The sequence below is a fragment of the Mauremys reevesii genome, linkage group 8 (genome assembly GCF_016161935.1).
Source record: "Mauremys reevesii isolate NIE-2019 linkage group 8, ASM1616193v1, whole genome shotgun sequence".
NCBI lineage: Eukaryota > Metazoa > Chordata > Testudines > Geoemydidae > Mauremys > Mauremys reevesii.
The window spans coordinates 67,429,299-67,456,505 of record NC_052630.1 but is presented as its reverse complement, the minus strand read 5'-3'; the positions used below and the strand labels follow the sequence as shown (position 1 = coordinate 67,456,505).

At 39.8% G+C, this 27,207-nt stretch overlaps 1 protein-coding gene and 1 long non-coding RNA gene across 5 annotated transcripts; one reads left to right on the top strand and one right to left on the bottom strand.

Moving 5' to 3' along the window:
* Positions 1-143: 143 nt before the first annotated feature.
* Positions 144-27,047, bottom strand: FNDC7 (fibronectin type III domain containing 7). Of its 4 annotated transcripts, none has more exons than XR_005583656.1 (14): positions 26,021-27,047; positions 24,483-24,501; positions 22,630-22,887; positions 19,864-20,118; positions 18,307-18,567; positions 17,513-17,770; positions 13,794-14,048; positions 12,265-12,522; positions 11,454-11,708; positions 10,326-10,580; positions 9,234-9,488; positions 8,314-8,356; positions 6,135-6,203; positions 144-430 (listed from the first exon to the last, which is right to left on the bottom strand). XR_005583656.1 is itself a non-coding variant. In XM_039484495.1 (14 exons), the coding sequence occupies exons 1-13, from the start codon at positions 26,057-26,059 to the stop codon at positions 6,172-6,174; spliced, it is 2,430 nt and encodes an 809-aa protein (XP_039340429.1). In that variant the 5' UTR covers positions 26,060-27,047; the 3' UTR covers positions 144-430; positions 6,135-6,171. The 4 variants fall into 4 exon arrangements, 3 of the variants coding, with proteins under 3 accessions (XP_039340429.1, XP_039340428.1, XP_039340431.1); XM_039484495.1 differs by having other exon boundaries at positions 8,327-8,356; XM_039484494.1 differs by lacking the exons at positions 144-430; positions 6,135-6,203; positions 26,021-27,047 and adding an exon at positions 25,022-25,130 and having other exon boundaries at positions 7,990-8,356.
* Positions 4,864-8,382, top strand: LOC120370189. Its single transcript, XR_005583658.1, has 3 exons — positions 4,864-5,199; positions 6,200-6,238; positions 8,301-8,382. It is a non-coding gene; the product is annotated as an uncharacterized LOC120370189 (long non-coding RNA).
* Positions 27,048-27,207: the final 160 nt, after the last annotated feature.

The window sequence follows — 27,207 nt, the reverse complement described above, 5'->3', positions numbered from 1 at the left end:
AAATCAGTTGTTCGTATGCCAGATAAAAGCTATGGCTCATGTTTGCTTATGACCCAAAAAGCAGGCTCAAGACCACTTATGTACAAGACTAAGTTTAGAGACCCATGGTTGAAAATGTTATGACTATGAAGAAAAACCTGCATTAAAACCTTTTTTGGGGAGGTTGGGGGGAGTTCAAACAGAACAACACTAATTTCTATATTCTCCTACCTTTTCAAACCCTAAATTGGAAATAAAAGCTAGCTATTTCTTACTAAGTAGTGCAATTCATTTATTTAAAAAAAAATTCCTAAAGAGGGAAACTTTTGACAGTGAATAAAAATCATTTTTAATAATAATTTAGTACTGGTGTTCAGAATGTTCCATCATGCTTTGTGTAAGTGACCCGAAGTGATGATTCAGGTGCCCAATAGAGTTGCATAACTGTATTCTGTGAAGAAAAAAAATTAAATGTATGGTCTGCTTTCTAGTTACATAAATTAGTTTAAAGAAAAAGTCATTGTTACTGGTTGTGCATCAGCTTTTCTGAAGGCAAAACATGGTTCTCCCCCTCCATTCCTCCCCAATAAATACTGTACCTGTGTTACAGCTATGTTTATTAAACCTGAAAGAATGCTTATAATGTACTCTCCCCCATTATGGGGTGTTTTCTTTTTAAATGTCACTTAGGTTGTCCAGTGAAACTATATACACTGCCAATTTCACTTTTGTTTCTAATCAGTTTAGATGTTCCAGTTGTCAAGAACTAAAATAATGACATACTGGAGTTTCCATACTGTATAGGTTACTTTATAAATAAAATAGCTCCCAGAGAGAAAAGGAGAAATTCCAAGCTCTCATTCATGAAGCTTCCACAGCATCATTATGTAGGAATGTGGAGGGTTGGCTTCCTAACCCTGTTAGTCCAAAAGCTGTATAAGGTCTTGAGGGATCCACAGAGGCTAAGGCCAGTCCCAATGTCTGCATGCAGTCCTAGCCCTCCATGGCTACCTGGAACCTGCAGGAACTGTTGCTCCATCACTTTCCAAGCTGACTATTGCCCCCAAATTATCTCTAAGATGAGATAGTCACTTCATTCATAACCATGAAGTAGGAGAGCAAGGGTCAGCATTATTTGTGTGGTATGGATAACAGCCACTACTTCTCCAGCTGCAAAGCCTAGTCCTTGCCATAGAATTACAGCAAGGTGGTGATGGGGGGAAATGTCATGCCTGCTCACTCTCAAGAGCCACAAGCTGAACAGTCATCTCTGCTCAAAGAGGAGATTGGTAGGGGGATCTGGCCTTCTATTTTCATTCTAATTGTGTCAAACATTTTAACATTAGGCCTTGAACCCTTTTTTGGGTGGTTGGGGTGAGGTGATGGGTAAAATCTATTCTGTGGGACTAAAGTGCTGCCAAATATTTAAATTCAAATATTTTAAAAAATTTAATTCTGCTTTATTTCAACAGCAGTTCACTGACAAATTTCTAGAACAACTGCTTTTATTGCACATAGACCTACTACTTAGCTTAACATTAGCAACCCACACGTAGCACCAGTACTGGATTTACTATGGTGCCATAGTGCCAGGCCCAAGCTCAGAAGGGGGGGGCATAACAGTTGCTTCCTCTCCTCTGCAGAAATGGAGCTTCAGAGCAGCCCAGATCCAGCATGGGATCTGAGAACCCACAGGGCCCTGGGAGATGTAGTTCCTTGGCCAGCTCCCTGCCTAGAGAGCTGGCCCTGGAGCAGGGAAGGAACTACATTTCCCAGCATTCCCTTGGCTGCTATCAACAGGGGAGGGAGTGGGGAAGCTGAGACCCCATGCACTGCACCTTGCTGTGAATGGAGAGCTGGCTGCTAGAAGGGGGTGGCAGTGTGAATGGGGAACAAGTTTGCCCAAGGAGTAGAAGGCTCTGGCCCCGATATCACCCTCACAAGACTTCCCCAGACTGGCTTAAGGATGCTGGTGTGACCTCGCCTGGCAGCCCCCAAAAAAGGAACTGGGTGGACTAAATGGACAGCGCACCCCTCTATCTGAAGCCTAGCAAGCAAGGTATGTGGATCACTAGAAGTTAAAATAAGTAAGGGAGGGGAGGCTCTACTAGAGGACCTGGGCAGCTTCAGATATGGTACAGGAGGATTTCCACTTCTGAACCATGAAAATAGAAATTGACTTTTCCTTTCCAGATTTAGCTAATATTCAGAAAAGGAATCTAGCACCTGCCTTCCAGATTAGCACACCCTCAAAATTAAGGAGTGCTCAAGCTCAATTTGGGCAACGGTTACTTCATTTCTCCCAAATCAGATATGCTGATCCACTGTAATTTGCTGTAGAAAAAGTAGGATAAAATTGAGCAACAAATGCTGGGGTCTTCCCAGTGCTAACTAGGACTGGAATTGCTATTTTCAACTGCCATTACCTTTTTTTTTTTGTTAAGTTTTGTTTGTTTAAAAGGAAGACAGTAATATTGCACTGGCAAATTCCCCATAGAAATGAAGAATGGAACAAAAGAATAATAAAGGCACCTCAACTTTTCCTCATTTATGTAGGATAGTCTTATAATAGGGATCCAGATATCTTCCAGTCGCACAAGCTGAAAATTGTTCCACTTTACTGCAGTTCTGTGCCCATGCAGGAACCAGTCCTGTCTGTGTTCTGTGCACATCCAAAATTCTTACTGAATTCAGAAGTGCCTTGCTTTTGTAACCATACTACCAGATATTTTCAGCCCTTGTAAGCAAAGCAGGTTTACATTTAGTAATTGGGTGGGAAGCTTCTCAGAAAAAGTTGGGTGCTGTAGGAGGTGTTGCTTATTCATTAGGTAGTGTGAGACCTTCCTGTTACAATAGTAAACCAGTGCCACAGGGAATGCACTTTGCTCCTAGAGTCGAGAATGGGGTCCTTTGCTTCTATACACAGCCCATAAAGACAATGAAAAGACTCCCACTCACTTCAACAGGCTTTGGACAGAACTGATTATACACAGGGTAACTCCACTGTCTTCACAGGGTCCTGGTCTCACAGTGTGTGTCTGTGTGTGGGGGGGATATAAGCTTGTTGCAGAGCTGCTGCTCAAGGATGGGAACCTCCTGGCACCCCCAGATTCCAAAATCATTCAGGCTGCACTTTCTGCATGACTATGTGCTAGCTGAGGGGTGTGTGGGAATGGGTGGCCTCTGCTGCAGGTGATGGGAATTTCAGGTATTTAAAGCCATGGCCTAGAGGAGGGAAGTGCCTAACTCCACAGTCTGCAGCTGCCTAGGGCCAGGACTGAGGATTTAGAGTCCCTAGTGCTGCCGTTGCAAGGTTCAAGCAGGCTCAGCCTGGAATTGCCACCCCTCCCTTGACTAGTAGCTGCAGCTATCTAAGGCTGGCCTCTGGCAATTGTAGCTTCTCTGGCTATAGCCATGGGGCCAAGTGGCTCTGTGACTACCGGGGGCCATTAAGCTAGAGCAGATAAAGAAACTGGAATTGACCTCTGTTCCTTGAGGTCACCAGCAGGAAAGGAATGTCAAGGGGAGCAGGGAAAGAGGAAGCAGGTCAGGCTTGCAGCCGGAGAATAGCCCCAGCTGGCTGGGCAGCATGTCCAAAGTAGAAAGGAAACAAGCATGGGGAGAGGTGGTGGTGATCAGGTAGCAGACTAACATGTAGGTGGGAGCAGGAGGAGAAAGGCTGGTGTCTTCAGATTCCCAAGGGCTAAGTCCTCACTTTGGGGAAATGGTGCTTGGAGGTGGCTTGCTCAAATGGCAGGATGGGATTTGTCAGAATTGATCAGGTATCTGCTGGCTTTAGAACTTTGAGCTGAGGCTAGGAACACATGCAGTGACTGGTGACATAGGGTGGTACTGGAGGCAGGGCTTTAGAGGGTCTGAATTAGGAAGGAGATAAATTTGTGGGGAGTTTCCCTGATCACTATGAAATTTCTACTCACTCTGGACACTGGTAAACCCACATGGGTGTACAGCTCAATGAGAAAAACTGGGGGCTGAGGAAGCTGTGTATGGCAATGCATAGTCATGTAGAGGTGCGTGATCAAAATGAAAAATGTCTCAGATTCAGTACCGGGTATACTATGGCACTGCCACACCAGGCCCACACTTGGAGCCCACAGTGACTACATAGGGGCCCACAAAAGGTTAATCCCGCCCTGCTTAGCGCCCCTGTACAGCTCTTATTATTGACTGTTGTGACAAAGCTCTGTCCTTGTCTCCGTAGGTCCCATGTTTCCTGGTGGATTTTGCTAGCCTCAGAGGCTCACTGTGACCTTCCACATAGCCCTTCTCTCTCTAGAGGCAAGGGTCACAGCCTACTGAGCCATTTTCATCATAAGCCAGTGAGGGATGTGAGGAGAAACTATCCCCCCTTGCACAGTCTTTGTTGTCTCCCAGTCTCAGTGATTAATCAGGGGGGCAGAGGGGAGAGCCTAGGAACCCTAATAGTATCAGCTATGGTAGCTGATACTTTAGAAACAAGATGCATACAATTCCCTGGGCTACTTCCCTACAGCAGCCCCCACTTCCTCAAGCTCCACTTCACCCTTACCTCAGGGCCTCCTTCCTTGTGCCTGATACACTGTTGGAGAGACTAGCAGTACAGACTGTAACTTCCTCCCACAGCTCCTCACATGCACACCCACCTAACTAACTGGGAGGTTTTTAACTAGTTTCAGCAAGCCCCTGATTGGCTTCAGGTGTCCCAATCAACCTAGCTGTCTCCAATGCTTTCTGGAAGGAACTTAATTGGCCCCAGGTGTCTTGAGTAACCTGGAGCAACTGCCATTTGGTTACCATGGTAACGGATTTGTTTAGCGTGGGGCTAACATACCTGTTTCTCACTACTTTCCTATAGCCATCTGGCTTTGACCCGTCACACTGCATTACAGGGAGATTTATGGCCCCAGATAGTTCTGTGCACATTTCTAATAAACATGTGTCCAGTAGGAGATGTATGTCTGCATGCTAAACTTCCCCAAAGATTGGGGCTGCTCACATCTGGGGGTTTGGTTTTGATCCACATCTAGCTGTTCTAGGGCTGCCAAGGGGAGTTGTATGGGAAGCAGGGAGGGTTTGTGGCTACTGGCAAGCAGGACGAGTCAGAACTGCTACCTACAATGACTCCATTGCCCTCAGACCAAATGCAGCAGGGAGTGAGTGATACAGAGCAGTAGTGGGAGGTTGGGCTTCCTGATTCAATTCAGCAGAGGCAGTAAGCAGGTGAGTGCAAGGCTGGTGCAACCCATTAGGCGACCTAGGCAGTTGCCTAGGGCACTAGCATTTGGTGGGGTGCATTTCGAGTCCTTCAGCGGCAACTGCAATGGCCAGATCTTCGGCCGCCCCGGGCGTCATCGTCATTTAGGCGGAGGGAGCTGGGGCAGGGGGGCACAGGGAGGGCCACCTGCAGCAAGTAAGGGGGGGCATGGCACTCAGGGGAACCGCTCCCCACCCCAGCTCACCTCTGCTCCGCCTCCTCCCCTGAGCACGCTGCCCCGCTCTGCTTCTCTCCCTCCCAGGCTTGCAGCGCCAAACAGCTGATTGGCACCGCCAGCCTGGGAGGCAGGAGAAGTGGAGCGATGACGGCGTGCTCAGGGAGGAGGCGGAGCAGAGGTGAGCTGGGGTGGAGAGCTGCTGCATAGCTCCCTGGGCCGGGGGGGAGCTGCCGTGGGGGGCACCACAGGGCGGGGGGGGAGCTGCTACGGGGGGACACATCAGGGCAGAGGGGGGTAGAGAACTGCCACAGGGCTGGGGGGTGCAAGGTGGAAGTTTCACCTAGGGCACGAAACATCCTTACACCCACCCTGGGTGAGTGTGGGATCTCAAGTCTCCTCACCTGCTTGGAGTTATGGGGCTCTCAATGTGAAAGCAGCATGATATTAGGAAAGGACTAATGAGGTAGAGAATGGCTCTTATTGAAAGGGGGATAAGAGCAGAATTATGCAGTGTAGAAGAACAGACCTCATTGGATGTGGGATTGGACACAATACAAGGTATCCCTAATGAGTATACTGGTCCTCAGGAGGTTAATGCAGTTTAATAAGGATGAGTGAATTTATCTCTAGGGTCCTAAGGATTCATAAAAGTTAAAAACATTTAAATTCATTTAGTATATCCCAATTACAGTTGTGATTCAAGTAACACAAACTTTTTCTTACCTGCTTGTCTGAACCAATGATTCTATCCAGAAAAATGTTATTCTGCACCTCTCTTTCCTCTATAGATCACTACAACAAAAATTCAGAGGGTTAAACAAAATCAGGTGAGAGAAAAATATAAATGACCAACACATTCAGTAAATGTTTGAATCGTTGCTTATGCCGGTGTCCCCAGCAGTTTCAGTCAGGAAACTGAATGGACAGATTGTATTCATTTGAAACCACACAAAAAAATTAGAGTGGACCATACAGTGTCACCAATTTGTTAGCAGAAAGTAAGTGGTGCTTCAAAAATCGGTGGCACAATATACCTCTATTTAATTAATAATTGTAACTTGGCCAGGCTCTAAACGATAGAACACACACTTTCAAAAAGTGCCCTGGACTCTTTGCTGACCAGGATTGGTTCAAACCTCAGTTTTAGGTCTCATGCAAGAGTATAAAAGTCTTGCAGCACCATGCTGGGCTACTGGGACAGCACAGATTCAGAGGGTATAATGTTCCTTAAATGAAACACCTACACCCTTCTGCTAGCACTCTGTTTTTCAAGGTTTTCCATCTAAGTGCTGACTAGGCCTGACACTACTTGGCTTGTAAGAATAGTGAGAACACAGCCTGATGTGGTATGGCTACAGGCCAAAATATAGGTAATATTTGTAAAACATACTCATAATGTAATTTTTCAAGCTATATATAGTTATTTTTCTGTGTAAGCGGTGATTGGAGTCAAACTTAAGTCTATTTTTAGTTTAAGAATACATGATGTTGTTAACAAGTCTTTATCTGAATGAGTTTGGAATGGTCCCAATAAACAAGAGAGGTGAAGCCTCAGATGGGCACCATCCTCAACTAAATGCCAGTAAAGCCTTTAACCACACCACACCAATCATGAGTTCTGTATGTGCCACATATGTTGGAGAAAAAGTATTGTAGGAATGTTTTTGTGTGTTTTACAAAATTAGGACCATTTTCTGGTAACCCTATGCCTGTAAAGCTAGCTGCCAGGAATCCAACTGTGCAAGGCTCAAAGGAAGCCGTCTCCAAAAGTTGTAAAATAACTTTTCGGTATATAAAAGTGACATAACTTTAAAGTGTACTGTCTCTAACCCTAGAAGGGCAGAGGTAAGTGCTGGTTCTGATTAGAAAGGAGAAAATCTCCTTAATAGTATAAAAAGCTCTTGTTTCTACCTCTGTAAGGCTGTGAGAGCTTAAACTTCACAGCTGTGGCATTTAGAAAATGCTGTTAGTAGCTCAAAGCTGAATCTTGCCTCTCCCGGGTCTCAGAGAAGTGTAATTTGTGGGTGTGAATTGCACATTTGGGGAACAATGATGAAATATTTCCCTGACATGTTTTTTTGTTTGTGGCTGGTTGAAACTCCTCAGAATTTTGGAAAGTTAGACATCCAGTCTTGATTTAAAGATTTTAAGTGACAGAATACCACATCCTTATGGAAGATGTTCTAATGGTTTTTACTCACTGTTAAAAATTTGCATTTTATTGAGCACTGAGCAGATAGACACAAGATAAATGTATGACATGTCTGTGCTGTTATAATATGTCTTCAGTTAATTTCATGGATCTCATTTGGACATATGTGTAAGGCCAGATTCTCTCACTAGTTTGTCATTTTTTGCGCAGGGTGAATACCATATCGGGGAATCCTCTGGTTTTCTACAGCTGGCATACACGTGCTTTGCCAACCTCCCTGTTACAATTGTAGTAGGGACTGTGGCCAGGAGAAAATGGACATGGCTAGGATTTCCCAGGACCTCAGCAATCCCTGGCTGTTATAAGAGCCCTTTGGGGCCTTTGGCAGACATTATAATTAACAGCAGCCTTCTGGCTGTTCTAACTTACACTGGAGGACTGGATTGGCACAGAGCGACCCCAACATGAGGGCACCAAAACCATCTTTGCACACTCCCTCCTGAATCATACTGTGTGCTTCTTAGCTCCAGTGGAGGATCTATCTAGGCCATGGTATATATGTTTTATACAATGTAGCTTATAGAAGTTGTAATACATATTATGTTGGGAGTAAATATTTTATCTATGATAGAATTAAGAGAGTCCCCCTGCCAGAAAATAATATATGTTATTTAAAAGTAAACTACTTTTCATTCTAAGAGAAACATATCTCACTAGAACCACAATATTCATTAAAGGTGAAATACTGACAGCATTCTCGTACCCATTCCAACAGAACTTCCAGAGCAAGTCACTAGAATGAAATACAAAGAAGAGGCATGAAAGTTAAGTTAAGCTGAAAAACATTAGCAATTTGTATAGTAAGTGCCATATTATACAACTAGGCAAGCTCATTAAAGTTTAGTATGTTTAAAAATAATTTCATAATGGATTTGAATGTCTATCATGAAAAAATAAATCATTGTTTGTTTGGCTTTTTGTTCAGTGCTTCCAAGATACTTCTGCTAATATGAAGCATAATTTTTACAGGAAGATTGTAGAGACAGTTTGTCTTTATAAGGGTGGCTCATTAGTGTTGCTTCTGATTTTTTTTAATTAAAAAGAGAGCATTAAGGTATTTGAAAACCAGTACATATGAAGAATTATATTAATTTAAAAGCAGACTAAGAAGAAAAATAAGAGTTTGGTACCCAGCACCTAAAACTGATCCCCAAGAGTAAATAATGCTGTAAAAAGCAGCCTTGTTGTGCATTTTATTGTCATTCCTTTCCATCTACATACTAACCACTAGTATCCAGACTCAACACACACAGCCCTTTGCTCCAATACTGATTATTCATGTCAGGATCAAGAGAAATTCATATGAATTGGGGTGTGTCATTTTACTGCCAAATACATAAGCAGAAAAATGTCCTTGATTTCTAAGCCCTGGCCCAGAAATGCACCTCATGTTTCAAGACTGTAGGGTATTCTTTTTGTGGGTTATGTGGTGAGCCAGCACTGGGATAGAAAACTTCTGTTCCATGCTGTATCTTTGTTTCCTCTGATTCTGGAATATGACTAGGCACAACTACAAGCCAGAATTTGGCCCTATATAAATAGTCTATAAATTACACTGAAATGCATCTAACAAAATATACATAGTTAAAAAGTCTATAATTGAGTTTTACCTGAATATATTTTTTTAGGGCAAAATGTAAGCTTTGATCCTTTCTCAGGAACTGGAGAAACTACCACTGTATAGACATCCCCACAAGGTATCTCGGTGACATCACAATAACTCAAACCTGAAGGAGGGGTACAGGTGAAATTGCCTTTTGATCCATATAGATCTGTACTTATCAACCCCGCAGAAGCTTGCCAGTATATTCGGATACCATTATTGCCCAGTCTATATAATTTCACCCCAGAAGGACAGCAAGCACCTAATAAAGAAAATAAACAAGATTAAGTCTAAACTACAGATTATGCTTGTTCTTGAAAGGAAATTATATATTTTCTTAACAGGTTTCATGCCTGATACCTACATTCGAACTACAAAGGTTCATCTTCTCTCACAAAGTCAAGGTAATTGTACAAGGCAATGGTGGGAAATAAGGGAATGAAAGTCGCCCTCCAAACTCCCAAACAGGCTGTGGGGCTGGAATACAGCGCCTCTCCAGACACTGTTTTTAGTACCATACATTGGAATACTGGTCTCTATTGTCCCCCACCCACTATGGGGAATGTTAGGGTACTGGATTCAGACAATTGTAGAACCTCTTGCCTCTCTGTGTCCTTCGCCTCTGCCAGAAGCTGGAAATGGGCAACAGGGGATGGATCACTTGATGATTCCCTGTTTCGTTCATGCCCTTTGGGGCACCTGGCACTGGCCACTGTTGGAAGACAGGATACTGGGCTAGATGGACCTTTGGTCTGACCCAGTATGGCCGTTCTTATGTTCTCTCTCATCTCGAAACTTCAAGTAGATATTGGCTTGTTTGGGTCTGATGTGCGGCCCCCTTCCATAGTGCACAAAGGGTACAGAAGTCTCCTTGCACAGTCTGCCTCAGCCCCAAACAGTGCAGCTCTACCATGATGTTTAAGTGATACAGAGGGCCTTGCATGAATTTCATCCTAAGTATATTTAACTATTTAAAACAGGGAACTGCAAGGGTTTTAGCAATTTCCTTAATCTCACATACAACCTTGTATGAAAATAAATCATCCGCCTACTATACTCTAATTTTTTTTCTTTTCAATTCTGTTTATCGTTTACCTACTGGAAGAATAGTCTTGATATGTGCAGTCTGAGGCCAAACCAGTTTCACTAATCACTTTCAGAGACACTGTATAGTTGGTGCCACATGTAATGCATCCCAGGAGACAGTGGTTTTGGAGAGTGTGGCACTTGGCTGGTCCTTTCGGTGATTCCAGTATTGTTATGTATGTCTTTGCACCAGCCCCAACAGACCAGCTGATATTTGTTATAGACTGCATCACTTGAGTTACTGTCAGATCATTAGGGCAACAAGGAGCTTAAAAGGAAACAAAGAAAGGGAGATCAACTTTATTGTGTCCACTGAGGTCCTATGCAGTTATTTTTGTCAATGATTTTGTTTTAGAAATAGTTTATTTAAAATCTACTCAAAAACAGCCAGTTTTGTCAACCACATTTTTCTGATCTTAAGGCTTGATCCAGCTCTTGTTGAAGTCTGTGGGAGTCTTTTCATTAACTTCAGTGGGAGAGGGGTCAGGCCCTTGGGAAGAAAAATAATCGTAGTAGCAATTTTAAAAAAAGAGGAAAACTAAGTACTTTTTAGGTAATGTTACCAAAATAGTCAGATATTAAATTTCAGCATGCTAACATCTAATCTAACATGCTAAATTTCAGTAGCTAACATCTAATATATAGAATAACAACATAAGATAAATGATTTATTCCTTCTTCACCCATTGTGTGAGACAGTTATTACCCCAGGATTATTGTGTGATGATTGTTCCAGCTGGTAGATCTTGGTAATAAAAAAATGTCTACAATGCATCATCAGAATCTCAGTGGTTTTCTCAGTCACATTAAGGATCAAAGTGCTGAAAAGGAAGCCATGCATTGCATAAAGAGATTATGCCATTATAGCTTAATTAGCAGTGACCCAGGAAACATAAGTACCTGTATTTGGGTTTATCAGCAGGATTCAGCTACTAAAGAGTAACGATCTCTCTCTCTGTCTCTCTCTCACTCACACACACACATTTGTGCAGATGCCATTCCATTCAGTAGGAAAGAGTAATACATGTAGATACATTGTGGAAAAAAAACCACATGGACATAGAGATACACACATTTAGCACAGAATTTATATATATATGATAAAGGTTATATTTTCAATTACATATTGATTGCTACGTACCTGTCTCTAAAGGAACACTGTAACTAGGTAAGCTCTGCCCTGCTGTTGTAATTGCCATAGCACTAATAGAGAAAACTGATCCACAGGGAAGACCAGTTATGCTACAGGAATTTCCAGAACTTGTGCAATGCCACAATCCAGCCTCTCCTCTAGCAGTAACAGTGTATATAGCGTCATCATTATTGGCCTGCCAGTGCACGCTAATTATGGAAAGATCATCCTGTGAGATGTTTTTTATTTCAGGACTGCATGGAGCTGAAAGAGTTTAGATAGAGGAGATTTAAGATGTATTGTTAACAGTACGTAGCTATACAATATAAAATGGAAGTTATGTCAATAGCTGCAGATTATTGTAGATATTTGACAAACTCATTCTGACAGTGATATCCTAGTCGATAATCTTTGAGTAATTTGGAACAGTTTATGAACATATAAACTTTAAATGAGTTTTACAGGGAAAAACTCTTGAAAAACTGACATGTTAAGGTTTTGCATATAAATATAAATACTGGAATCATAAATCTCATTTTCAGAAGTGCTGATTACCTAGCAGCTTCCAACCTCGCCACTTACTGAGGTGCCTGGTTATGGATTTAGGAATCCAATCTTAGGCACTCATTTTTTAAAATCTTGACATTAGATTTTCTTTTCATTTGCAGCTATGAGTTATAATAACCTTTCTTAGCACTCACATTATGTTTTCCACCTTCAAAGCACTTTATGACTGTTAAGTAATTATTTTACTAACTACAACAACGCAAACAGCTAATTATTCTGTGTGTTAAAAGACGTGAGAAAAATAGCCATATACCTGTTGCCACATATTTAGATACACATGATGTATTGGTGCCCCTGATTTCACTGTAAGAATACACAGTGATGTTATACTGGGTGTTACACTGCAATGCAGTCAGGATGCAAATTGTGGCAGTGGCATGACACAATACTACACCAACCCCATCAACAGCTTTTGTTTCATACATTTCAGCACCACGGACAGGAGACCAGACAATTTCAACTGTATCGCTGGACACAAACACTGGGTAAAAGTCACTGGGGCAACAAGGTGCTAAAAAAGCCAAAACAGAGAGGAAATGTCAACAGCGCTCATGAACTGAAAAATATTACATATTAAACAGGGCAGTGACTTGTTTACACAAACACTTCTTATATGAAACCTCCATTATCAAAATTTTAAAAATGAATTATGTTCCCCACATAGAAGTCCTTCATTTAGCCAAAACTTAATCTATCAAAAAAAAGTGCCATGTCCCTCATGATATCTGGACAAAGAGAATTCCATTGCATACTCTTTTTTTATAGTCAAAGTGTATTTTGACATCTCTTTAGTGTCCCTACAATAGCATTCAGTAATAATCCATTAATCTGAAATAATACTGTACACTTATGTTGCACCTTCCATTTGAGGTTCTCAAACATTTATGAATCGCCAAACTAAGCCTCATAATCAGATATTTCCCCATTTTACACATTGCAAAACAGGCACAGGGAAGGTAGGGACCTACCCAAGATTACACAGCAAAGCTATGGCACAGCCAGGGCTAGAATTCAGATATCTTGACTCCCAGTCCTGTGCATCCATAACATTATCCTTCCCCACCTTTTGAACATGTTTTAGAATGACTGAATGATCAAACCTTGTAATTTATAAGCTGGTGGCATACTTGACTGATAAACTGTCTATTCAAATAAACATTGACTACGCTTTAAAGTTTACCCATTTTCCTTTTAAAAATATATATTTTTACTAAAGCACTGGTAATCATTGTTAATTTGGGCTGATCAAAATTTTTCATCAAAAACATTTTTTTCCAATGGAAAATTGGGTTTCTGACTAATTTTTTTGGTAATAAGTATCTGCTTTCTGTAGAAAATGTTGACTTTCTGTTGAAAAACTGAACACCAAAACATTTGCATTTATAGGCCAAGTTCCACAGCCACCCTACATCTCCCATGACACACCATGGCCAGGGACTTTGAAGATGTACTGAAGTAAATCAGAAAGAGAGGAAAATGTGGTGTATTATGGGAGATGTAGCCCACCAGGGAGCCCAACCCATACCGGAAAATAGGAGCATGTGGCACTTGCATGACAACTCCCATGGAACACCAAGGCACCATTTCGAAATCTAAATGCTCTGTTTTAAACTAAAAGCTTTCTGTCCAAAATTTGGGGTAGCAGCTAAAAATTTTCACCTTTAAATTCCTTATCAAAAATTGATATTTTCTGCAGGAAAAAAAACATTTTCCAACTAGTTCTATTGTTAATACTACTAGGGGAATCACCAAATATGTTTGCATAAACAAAGTGCTACTTACAAGTCGTATAATTGAATATATCCCCTAAAGGACTCTGTCCTGCTTTGTTATATGCGAAGACACTAATGAAGTAGGTGAAACCACAATCTGATTGGAAGTGGCATTGGGTATGGGATGTGTTGCAGTGCACTTCCAAGCCGTCATCGCTTTTCACAAAAACCACATAATAATCTCCAATATCTACATTAGACCATGACACTGACAATTTACCAGGGTTGTCCTCTTCTATTGTTATACTTCCTGGTGCACAAGGAACTGAGAAACCAGATTTAAAACAAAAACGGGGGGAAGGAAGAGGTTACAACTGTACTCACAGGATTTTATTTAAGCAACATTTTTACTACACAAAGATCAATGAAAGATATATAGAATTTGTGTGATATGTTTCGCTTGAATAGTTGGCACATGTCCAGTTTAGAAAAGAGCAACTCATCTGGATTTGTAAGGATACTGGGATGACGTGTATGTGATTATTTTAACATGGTGCTTGTTCATAACATAAATTATGTGTGTGGGCTGTCAGTTAATTGCAGTTAACTCACACGACTAACTCAAAAAAATTAATTGTGATTAAAAAATTAATTGTGATTAATGGCACTTATAACAATAGAATACTAATTGATACTTATTAAATATTTTTGGATGTTTTTCTACATTTTCAATATTGATTTCAATTACAACACAGAATAGAAAGTGCACAGTGCTCACTCACTTTATATTATTATTATTACAAATATATGCACTGTAAAATGATAAAAGAAATAGTATTTTTCAATTCACCTCATACAAGTACTGAAGTGAAATCTCTTTATCATGAAAGTGTAACTTACAAATGCAGATTTTTTTTGGTTACATAACTGCACTCAAAAACAAAACAATGTAAAACTTTAGCGCCTACAGATCCACCCAGTCCTACGTTTTATTCCGCCAATCGCTAAGACAAACAAGTTTGTTTACATTTACAGGAGATACTGCTGCCTGCTTCTTATTTACAATGTCACCTGAAAGTGAGAACAGGCATTCACATGGCACTTTTGTAGCCAGCGTTGCAAGTTATTTACATGCCAGAGATGCTAAACATTTGTATGCCTCTTCCATGCTTCGGCCACCATCCCAGAGGACATGCTTCCATGCTGATGATGCTCATTAAAAAAATGTGTCAATTAAATTTGTGACTGTACTCCTTGGGGGAAGAATTGTATGTCACCTGCTCTGTTTTTACCTGCATTCTGCATATATTTCATGTCACAGTAATCTTGGATGATAACCCAGCACATGTTTGTTTTAAGAACACTTTCACAGCAGATTTGACAAAATGAAAAGAAGGTACTGATGTGAGATTTCTAAAAATAGCTACAGCACTCAACCCAAGGTTTAAGAATCTGAAGTGCCGTCCAAGTCTGAGCAGGACGAGGTGTGGAGCATGCTTTTAGAAATCTTAAAAAAGCAACACTCTGATACAAAAACTACAGAACCCAAACCACCAAAAAAGAAAATTAACCTTCTGTTGGTGACATCTGACACAGATGATGAAAATGAACATGCGTCAGTCTGCACTGCTTTGGATCGTTATCAAGCCGAACCCATCATCAGCATGGAAGCATGTGCTCTGGAATGGTGTTTGAAGCATGAAGGGACATGTGAATCTTTAGTGCATCTGGCACGTAAATATCTTGCAACGCCAGCTACAACAGTGCCACGCGAACACCTATTCTCACTTTCAGGTGACATAAACAAAAAGCAGGCAGCATTAACTCTGAACTTCATCAAAAGCTTGGTCTTTTTGCTTAGGTTTTATTTTATGGTGGCATCCGAAAATAACACTCACAAATGAGGACCATGTGGTTCATTGATTTAATAACGTTTCCCTTTTCCCTTCCTGGTTCAGTGGTTTACAAATTCAGTGTAGTGGTGCCACTCTAGCTGGAAATGGAGACTCGTCAATTTTGTCACCAACCAATTTTGCATTATCATTATTAATCATCATCCTCTGTATTTATGGTAGCACTCACAGACCCACTCAGGACCCTGGCTCCATTGTGGTCGGCATTGTACAAACAGGAAAACGTGGTCTTTGATATAAGAGTAACCCAGGACAAAAATAACAGGAGCACTGGAGGTCAGAACCGGCTTTGTTGGCAGTACTTCATAATATTTTGCATTTATACAACATATTTTTTGAAGAATTTCAATCCATTTTTCAAATACGCTCACATTAAATCTTACAAACACTCCTGTGCAGTAAGTTAGGGTAAGGTGGCAGCATTATAAACTGAGGCACAACTAGGTTAAATGATTTTTCCAAGGTTGCAGAGTGACTCTGTGGCAGGAACAGAATACAAGTCTCCTGATTCATAGTCCTGTGCTTTAATCACCAGATTATCCTTTATCACTCAGTATAGGGAAGCTTGCACACCATATTGGGCCTATTCTCCTCTTACTTTGACCAGTTTTAGACTGGTGTAACTCTACTGACTTCATGGGAGTTGCTTCTGATTCTCACTGGGGTGAGAGGAAAATCAAGCCTGATGTATTTGCCAACTAAATATGCCATTCTCAAAATAATCCAAAGAAATAAAAATAAAGTTAGCACAGGATTCAGAGGGTAAATGTGAAGCTTCATGCATGAAGTACAACAAAAGTTTCAGAATACACACTGTTAAGTGCCACAATAACATGATAGCCTAAACAGGCTTTTTTTTCAACATAGGGATTAATTTTCTTATAAAAGAAACACAATATCTCAATATTTAGCAGGAGCAACAGAAGCTCCAGTAGAGGTCACACTCAAAGACAAGGGTCTTTCTCCTCCTACCTCCCCATAAATGATAGCCCAAGTTCACCCAGGGTCTGCATAGTTTTCAATAGCACAGATCCTGACATATGGCCTTGGAAGTGGAAATGCTGCAGGAGGAGGTAATGGTGAAGGTGTCTACAATATCCCCTTCACTGAGGGACTTGAAACCAACCCCCAAAAGAGGATGGCAGTGGCTAAGAAGGGGACATGGCCAGAGCAGCCAGGGGATGCACCTCTACTCATGAACCCATAAGGAAATTTAAATTGGCCTTCCCTGGAATAATCCCTAGCTGGCAATGGTGGTAAAATACTGCCTGCCCTCCTCTGGGGGAGAAATCTCCAAGAGATGCGAGAAGCCGGGCTGATGAAGACAGGTGCAATTTGTATCACCTGTAAAGATAAAATTGGCCTAATGCTGATTTCCCCAAACTTTAAAATATATAATAATTAAAAAGCTAGAAATAAAAATATGTTTATATACACACGATGGACCAGATTCTTCTCTGTGTTACTTTGACTTCAGTGGAGCTATTTCAGATTTATATTGGTGTCACTGAGAGCAAAATACAGCTCAATTTATTTAAAAAATATTTTTCCATAAAGTAAAATGCAGTTTTTTAGTGCACTGCTTTATGGAAACATCAGCACTTAAAAGAATGCTGCAATGGACAACCACGATGAGGCAGTTTATATACATAATAATGGAATCTTTTAAAATAAGGTGTGAGTGTAATACCATGTGAGGGCCAGACATTGACAGTATTTAACTGTTCTGAAATATCTTAATGATTAGTATAGCAAACTCTCTTAAAACTATTTAATATTAAGCTAAAATTTAGGCAACTTTTGCTTTCTTCTTTCATTTTATGGCAAAAGAGAAAAAATATTATGGGCTATACAAGGGTCACTATAGTTCACATACCAGTTTTTAAACTCACTGCATCTGTAGGTTTACTGGATCCAGCACCGTTACTGGCTACAACATAAACAGAATACTCAGATCCACACTGGAGTGAAGACAAAGGGCAGGAAGTGGAAGATGTGCTACAGTTCAGTTTGGAGGCTCCACTGCTGGCTGTCACACTGTAATTTAAAGTTCCCTCTGTCGGTATCCAAGAAACAATGGCCCTCAAAGTTCCACTGTCAAAAGCAACTTGAACATCTGATGGTGCATGAGGACCTACATTAGTTAGAAACAACTGTAAATACACTTAGTATCTGGCGTTTTATAGAGATGATCGTCAACCAGATCCCTGAATCCAAACATTGTCAAATTTTGGGAAACATTATATCCAAATGTAACTTTTGTGGCATAGGCCCCAGCCATCTTCTTACACCTATTACAGTTACACAGATTTTTTTTAATAATTACTCTAATTTTGCTCTGACACAAAAATTTCTGATGAAATTTTAATATTTATATAAATATTAATGGACATATCCTAAGTTCCTTTACTCAGTTCTTGCTTAGGCAAAACTTTAATTGAAGTCAATGGTAGATCTACCTAAGTAAAGTTTATAAAATTTGACCATGTCCTCTAGAACTTTCCTGAACCTAGAATTGGCATAAATTGTCATAGCTCCATTTGGACAATTTACACCAGCTGAGGATATACCCCCAATGTGTCTTGTCAAAAACACACATACTACTATCAATGGCATTTTAAATTATAATTTTACACTAACTTTGGTTTCAGAAGAGAAAACAGTTCTTACTTGTTATTTGGTTTAACGTGAAATCATCTCCAGGTATTCCATTAATGTTCCAGGCATGTGCCTTGATGGTATAGAGAGTTCCTGGATCTAGACTGGTAAATACCAAGGAAGTATGGGTGGTGTTCTCTTTCATCATACTGCCTAAACCATCTGATCTCATGATGGACACAGAGAATCCAACTGCCATATATACAGCTCCCCAGCTCACCACTATGGAGTCGTAACTTGGAGAACTTACAGACAGGACCGGAGCAGCCAAGACTGTTAATTACAAATATACATTAACTATTGGGATTTTCATTAATAGCTATGCTGTCTAAAAGCTAGAAGAGCCAAATTCAGCATAGGGTAAACAGAATCAACTTTCATGGATGTCTCTGGGCCAAATTCAGTGGTGATGTAAATAGTATAAGTTGATCAGAGAATAAAGTGGTAAAGTTAGCATAGTTTGCACCAATTTACTATTTAATAGACTTGCATAGTGAAAGTGACTGGCACACCAAAGGGTGAAAAGTGGATGAGTGCAGCAAGAAAAGCAACTAAAAGGAGTGTGTGAGGTCAGTTAGATTCACTTATTTTGTCCTATTATCTTACACCCTCCTTTCAATTGCTTCCCCACCCCTTGCACCCCCTAAGAATGTCAGTGTACATCTTCTATTAGAAGGTAAAGCCACAAGGTTACACTGACTCACTAAACAATATATAAAGAAATACATATAAACGTTTTACTGGCATGGGTTTGGACAGCTATATTACTTGTGTCATCCGTAAGTTATGCAGGTCATCCTAAATGGGTTCCAATAATTGTTTTATACCGAGGCCAACTGGCCTTAGAGAAAAATTACAACTCACACACTTCAGAAATCTATACAATTTACCCTATTTTGCCCTAAATTTATACCTAAATTTGCCCAGTCTCGCAATGCTGTGTCCCACAGGCAGACTGGGAATCTCTCTTTCCTGACTGTATAAAACTCCCATTTCTAGTTTTGATAGGACATTAGATATCAGACTTTATCATTGGTTCAGGCCTGAATACTGTTCATCTTGAGCCAAAGCCAAATTCTGAGAACTGGTCAAATATGAATGATAAATGCAATGAATCATATGGCACAGTAATATATCAGCTGGGTATCACCACTACGTGCATGGGTCTATGTCTACTTTTCACTTATATAACACCTTCCACCCAAGGACATAAAGCTCTTTGAAAACATTAAGCCTTAATGTCATTATTCACATTATACACATGAGAAATTAAAGTATAGAGACGTTAAGTACAGAAGCAGAGCTGAGAACTGAATTCAGAAATCCAGTCCTATGCACTGGCCATGAGGCCACTACATCTATATACCTATAATTATATTCTTGAACACTGCAATGGTGATATGTTCAATATTTAAAATAAAAGATTGCACTAATTCATCTCCAGTAAATGCTTGAACTACTTTTACTTTCTGTACTAGAATTTTAAAAGATACAGTTAGAAAATTCCATGAGCCATATATGTTATGCACTCTAGTAATATGAGAGTTGCTATATAAAATCAAAAGCTACCTGTCTTTGCCTTCTTTGAAGGTGAAGGTAGGCTTCTTCCTCCAGAGTTTATAGATCTGATGGTGATTTTGTACAGTGTATTAGCCTTCAATCCTGTCACTGTGCTTGGTGAATTTATGACTATAGTTTCAATGGAAGACTCTCCATCCTGTGCAGTCAATAGATAACTGGTAGCCCCAGGAACAGCTGCCCATTCCACTGTGATACTGTTGCTCAGTTTTGAATAAGCTTGGTCAATAACAGGTATCTCAGGAGCTAAAAATTAAATTATGGTAAGTTAAAAATCCATAATCATGTTCAAATATAAGGACCTGCTGCTGTCAGGTGCTAAGTGCATTGACCATTTTGCAGGAGGTACTCAGGATAACTAGGATGTAATTTCTTTTATACTTCTAATTTGACTTCTCTAAATCAAATAGCAAATTTAAATTGCATACAAATATAATTGATTTTATTTGTGCCATGAAACAAAAGAAATGTTTGTTCAGTGTCCACAGTGCAGTTAGCAATGAAAAACTGCATCTACTGTAGTTAGCACTGATGATATGCAATTTATATATATACTCAGATTGTTCTTTAAAGGGGAACGGTGGTACATTAACTAATTCAGTTGGTCTGACTTTCGAGAACGGTTGTTTTGTATAGTCACTTGGGTAGTTCCTATCCTGCAAATTTGTCTTTTTTCTCTGTACCTTACTGAGTGATGGCGCTGGGTTTTGGTCTCCCTAACTCTGAGCTATATCTACTTTATCTTAATCTAATCTAATCTAATCCAATCCATCACGTTCCTAATGACCAGCTGCCAGAAAATCAAATGTTTAAAAGGCTGTAAAAAGTAGGCCAAATTCATCCTTAAAGCATTGACTTCATTAGAGTAGCATCAGGGATAAATCTGGCCCAGCATGGCTTCAGTCACCAGAATATTGCAGCCCTCTAAGGAGATCATCTGCTAAATTGAAGAAGAGAAGATGCTAAATTACTCTGCATCTTTGGGGACACTTGTGCCCCTCTACAGTCTTTCAAACAAACTGTGACTTACCTGTGTAAAATGTGCTACTACTGCAGCTTTTAAACAAGTTTAAATACATTCTAACAATACATGCAAGACTGGATTTATTTTAGATCATTATTGAAGTTACTAATGACGATACTAACCTTTTGATCATGGTCACACTAGATAATCTAAGTGCATCTTTCCCATGTTGCTCTGTAGCCAATCAGTCCTAGAAGGTGTTCGTATTATAATCAACAGGAAATAGCTTTGCTTTCTACAAAACAATCTAAAATGGGAAGACTGATACTATATGTTAAATACTGCAACTACAGGAATCTTTTTCTAATAGCCCTTAGTGTGAGCCATTCAGAAAACTAAATGTCATATACTTCAGACAGACAAGTACCTAGCTATAACTCTCCCAACTAAACTGCAGTAATCAGGATTTTTGGCCCTGAATAAGCACATATAGCAGGTTCCATATGTTGCAAGGCTGCAAAAGACCAAAAAGAGCAGGAAACCTCATAAAATGGATGAAAGTGATCCAATTGCACTAACTGTAAAGTGAAAATGTATCCAGAATGTAAGCTTACACCAGCACAACTACCAATTTCAAGGCAACCAACCCACGAGTTCAGAGATTTTGGCAGCAATTACAGGAATAATATTTTCACAAGTATGAACTCTTGAACAATATCTCTACTGTATTAGGCCCAAATATTTTTTCATTCAGCATTAGCTAGGCATGTCCCCTTTTCCACCATTTGTAAAAATTACAAAAAAACCCTATTTTCTACATTTCTACATTTTTCTTTTAAAATATTGTGCAAATTTAAATTAAGTCTATAGGAGTTTGTCTGATAAATGACTGCAGGATTTTACCCTTAATCGGGGACCAATCCTGCAAAACTTCCACATAGGGAACTCTTATTCAAGTCAAAGGGAGCTGTGTGCCCACGGGGCTTGCAGGAGTGGATCCATAGTATATTATTTATTTCAGAACTGCATTACAAAGCATTAAAACATTATGATATTTCTTCCATGACTGAGGTAACCAAGAGGTGAAAAAGAGGTAGATTATATTCTAAACTTTCAGGGTGACCATAACCATGAATTTAATTTTAGTTATTTCCTCAATAAGATGAAAATTTTGAAATTTTTGAAAAGAAAACAAGGATATTTCTAAAGTTTTTCAATTAAATTTTGTTAAAAGGAATTTCAAATGATTGATTTTTTTAAAACTAAATATCAGTTATGGAACAGGGAAGAGGGAATACTGTCTATCTAGGTTCTTCTATAATGCCCAAGGCTAACTTAAACAGTACAGAATCAAGTTCTAAATGGAAATAAAATGTCAGTTTTTCACATTTACATGACCCCACTTTTGTGTTCTTGAATTAAAAACAAGGCAGCTGATTTTGAAAGTTGTGATTAGGTGAGAATTGATGCTAGGGACACACACACACACACACACACACACACACACACACACACACACACACACACACACACACACACACACACACACACACACACACACACACACACACACACACACACACACACACACTCTCTCTCTCTCTCTCTCTCTCTCTCTCTCTCTCTCTCTCTCTCTCTCCCCCACCCCCCTTTCACTGAAGTCAGTGGGAAAACTTCCATGGACTTCAATATGAGTAGGAGTCAGCCCTAAAAATCATATAAAACATACAGGGTGAAATCTTGGCCCTACTGAAGTCAATGGAATTCTTGTTAGCAACCCATCCCATACTAACCTGTTAACTGCTTAGTCTGTGCTTCCGCCAGGATAATTCCATTCTTATCAATGGCTTCCACTTTTACAGTGTGGACAGTGTTGGGAGTTAGTGAAGTAAGAATGCCTATAACAGGAACATCACTGAAATGTGCCAACAAAGAGTGGCCTACTGTATTCCTGGGGGTGGCTGTGATTCTGTAGGAAAAGGCTCCTGAAAACTTGGACCATCTGAGATAAATGTTTCTTGATGTCACATTATATATGGATATAGAGAAACCTAAAAAAAATACCACACCAATTTTAGTCTTTGAAACCTGAAATACACTACTGGGCAAACTGTTTGGACAAGACTCTTTCAAATGTTTAAGTAGCCTGATTTTCAGAGGGCAGATTTTCATCACTTTTTTGGCAATCAGGCCCCTTTAAGGGGCCTCAAGAATGGTACCCAAAATAATCTCTTTTGAAAATTAAACTTTGCATTAAATTATAATTGAAATTATTTTTTCTGCTCATTTCTGTCACCCATTATACACTGTAGTGTACAGTGTCGCCAGCTCTCACGATAATATTGCAAGTCTATTTTACTCAAGCCCCAGCTACTGGAGCTTTCTGAATATTTGAAAATCTCATCTTTAATTTAAAGAAGAGTTTCTAGCTCTCATGGTTGCAGAAAAAAAGGATGAAAATGTGACCCAAGTATATCCTAAGGCTTAAAAAACAGAAGGCAAATAAAAAGAAGCCGAAATTTAGTGTTAGTTTTTTAACTCTCATGATTTGTTAACGTCTGAGGTTGGCAACACTGCTATTATTTACATATGGCTTTTGTAATCTTGCAAATAGTGGGACTAATCCTACCACTCTGTGCATGGAAACCCCTCTGACATCAATGAGAGTTCCACACATGAAGAGCTTGCACAATCAGGCCTGTGGTTTATAAAATCTCTGTGAAAAGAATACAGTATGCTGAATTAATTGCCCAAATACTGTAAAAACATCGAGGAGTCCTTGTGGCACCTTAGAGACTAACAAATTTATTTGGGCATAAGCTTTCGTGGGCTAAAACCCACTTAATCAGATGCATGGAGTGGAAAATATCATAGGAAGGTATAAATACACAGCACATGAAAAGATAGGAGTTACCTTACCAAGTGGGGGTCAGTGCTAAAGAGACAATTCAATTAAGGTGAAATGGTCTATTCACAACAGTTGACAAGAAATACCACTCTGAAACCTATCACCAAATACTGTAGTAACTTTATGGCAATATGTAATGGTTAGGACTCTAGAATATTGTAATATATACTAATATGTACTGCCACAATGTGTATTAAATGGACGACTTGTAAGAGCCCAATCATGCGTTCCTTCCTCAGCCAAAACTCACACTGCAGTCATTAGGAGTCCTGGGTGCACAAAGAACGCAAGATTGAAGAAAAGGAAAAGGGAAATTGTGTGGCGTATTTATATTTAATTTTTAAAATCAAACAAAAATTATGCTATTTTAAGAGGGCCAAAGTATCAGAGAAAAGCATGCACACACTGAATAGATTGTGTAGATAATGGGTATAGTCTGAGAAGGTACTGTTCAGTGCAAACTGAGTGTAAGCATCATATTGTAAGAAGTATATTAAAGTTTATGCAAATGTATAGTAGCATAGGTAACTATTTTTCAAAGAGGTTTTTTTTAATTATATCATATAGAGAAACATGATTCTTTACATTTTTTTAGTCTGATTTCACTTTAGTTAAAAAACTTTTGTTTGCAACATTACTAGAATTTAAAAATCAATTTGGATTAGTAATCAGGGATTTCTCTGTTCTTTAGTGTCCATCTAAAAATGAACTGGTAAAAATACCTTTTTAAGACTTTACCTGTGTTAGCTGAAACAATCTGAAAAGGAAGATATAGAGCATTAGAATCACAAACTGAAAAATTATTTTGTGAAAAGGGAGAACATTTAACTTTTATCAATAATAACAATGACTTCTTTAAAATTGTATTTTGTGAACATAGCTTACTAATGTGCAATTTTACTTATTTTTTCAGTTTATTTAAGCATGCAAAGGTATGTACAGTAGTAAGGTAAATCTATGAGGCTGTTACTAGTGAATTTAACATAGGTATGCAGCTCACATTACTATTTCATTATCCTCTCTGAATCTGGCCATTGATCCAGAAGGGAAAGTTTGCAGTTGCTGACAGACTTTGAAAGACACTGTGTTCTAAAAGTATAATAGCATAGTTTTTCTGTGGGTCTGTTACGAGTCTGGGAAAAAGTAATTGTGTAACTCTTACAGAAAACATAATAATCAAAAATAAGAATAAACATTTGATAAATAGGGTGCTTTTCGTTTATTTTTAAAAAGGACATGTCATTCTTAAAAATGTTTGAGAGCAAAATTAAACTCACCATTTCAAGACTGATGAGGATAAATCCAATAAGTACCAAAGGTTTACCTTTTCCACTGCACATCTTGTCAGACAAAACTTTTATTTCACACTTTGCGTCTGGATGTGATCAATCAGATACCCCATAAAGAACAGTAATCACCTCACTACAGTTGTTGTTAAGACTAGTCTTTGAGACAGTGGAAAGAAATATTTGTCTGTAGCTCCTCCTCCCCTTTTCTGGATGGCTTATAAGCAGCTGCAAGGAATATTTAGTGAAATGAAGCATACTGCATCCAACTGAAAATGCAGAAAATGTTACATGGGAAGACTGACTTCTGTTTTTCCTCTGTTACACAGGTGCAATTCCGATATTGCACATATGCACCTAACAGATTGCAAAATTGAGCCCAGTTTAAATAACTATGTTGGAATTTGGTCTTACTGGTTGAAGTTCATTATATATTGTGATACTATTTCTACCAAATGCCATCTCTTTTTGTTCAGAATTATGCTTGGGTTTTGTCTATTTGAATAGGAAAATGTCATACTATAGTTAATAATTTGAGGAAGTATCTTTCTTATACTTCTTTGTATGGTGCACACTGAAGTAGAAATTACTTTCAGTTTTAATGTCTCTAGTGTGTTTGGTACAGATGTTCATCTTTGGGTTTCCTTTTGTCTCCAGATTATTATTATAGTTTGTGATACAGGATTCTTTATTTGTTAAAAGTCTTCCCATATATTTCATATTTCACGGTGGCAAAAAATACGCTAGGGTAATCTTCTGTGTAAAAATCTGTAGCAGTTTATCTGTTACTACCATGATATCCTGGCACTAGCAAAACTACATAAACAGTCCATCTGAAATACTGTATTCTCCACTCTTCATTGTTCTTTTTTGTTCAGTTAAAGTATGCATACATCATTTTAAATTACATTATTTGTTATGTTCAGGGAAGCAATGTAGAGTCTTAAGTCTGTTTTTATGGGAAAGGAATTGCAAATAGATGAGCCTTACATTTGTGTCTGAAAGTTGCAAAGCCATGGTTATTACCATTTTTGATGGAAAGGTATTCCAGAGCGATTAGTCACCCTCTTGCTCCTGCAGCAAGTTTAATCCTTGCTACTGACCTTGTCCCTGAAAAATGTAATTGCTGTAATAAATCACAGAGAAAAAGTGCCTGAGATCATCTGGGTTCACCTCACTCAGGGATTTGAAGATCAAGACCAAGATTTTGAATTGCATCTAGTTTTGGACAGGGAGTCACTGTAGATTTTGGAGCATTAGATTGCTGTGCATGTATCACCCATCTATATTAGTAGACAAGCCACTCCATGTTTGATCAGCCAGAGTGTAAACCCTTTACTTTCAATCCCTGGTACAATGCAGTGGAATAAATCACCATGGCCAGGGCTCTATAAAATAGAACTGAATGTATCCCCTGAGCAGTTGGAGCTACTAAGAGGCATTTCTAGCCATTATAGCTATTTGTGTATCCAGAAGAAGCAGAGTCCAGAAAAATCCCCAGGCCATGAACTGAGTTGATGATTACACTGAAGACTTCTTCAGGTGAGGGTGACTTTTGTAGTTAAGACCATTTCTTTTGGGTAACTTCCCACACATACATAATTGTCCATCTTGCCAAAGATTAGTTTCAGTCAGCTGCTTCATGCAGGTGCATTTTGTTCTCAGACAACAGGAAAACTGGATAATAGGATGGTTTGTGTTTGATATGAAGGGGATGAGAGTAAACACCTGGCCTGGCACTGTATGTGGCTCATGGAGTTTGATGCATGCTTCTCAGCTGCTCCTGTATTGCCTTTAGGTTCTGCAGTAGTATGGTGAGTGAGTGCTACTTGATATTGGGGAGGGCACTGGTGCAAGTGGGTCTGTCTGTGAGTCTGGGACAGCCCAGGCCTGGTTGGATGTGGACCATGATTTTGGTGTTGGTCCGCCAGTGCTCTGTGGTGGAGAGGAGTATAATGTCCCTCTCCTGTGACACCAGGTAACGCTCGGTTCCCGCCAGTAAGCCTCTGCTCGGAGCCGTGCCCAGCCACACCCTCCCACTAACACCCACCCGTCTCCTCCAGCCCGTCCTCTAGCCCGCAGCTCCAACCTGGGCCCCACGCCTCTCCCGCCCCGCGGGGCGCACCCTGGCGCCGCTCGGCTTACGTCGCGGCGCAGCGCCGGAGGGGCGTGGCTCC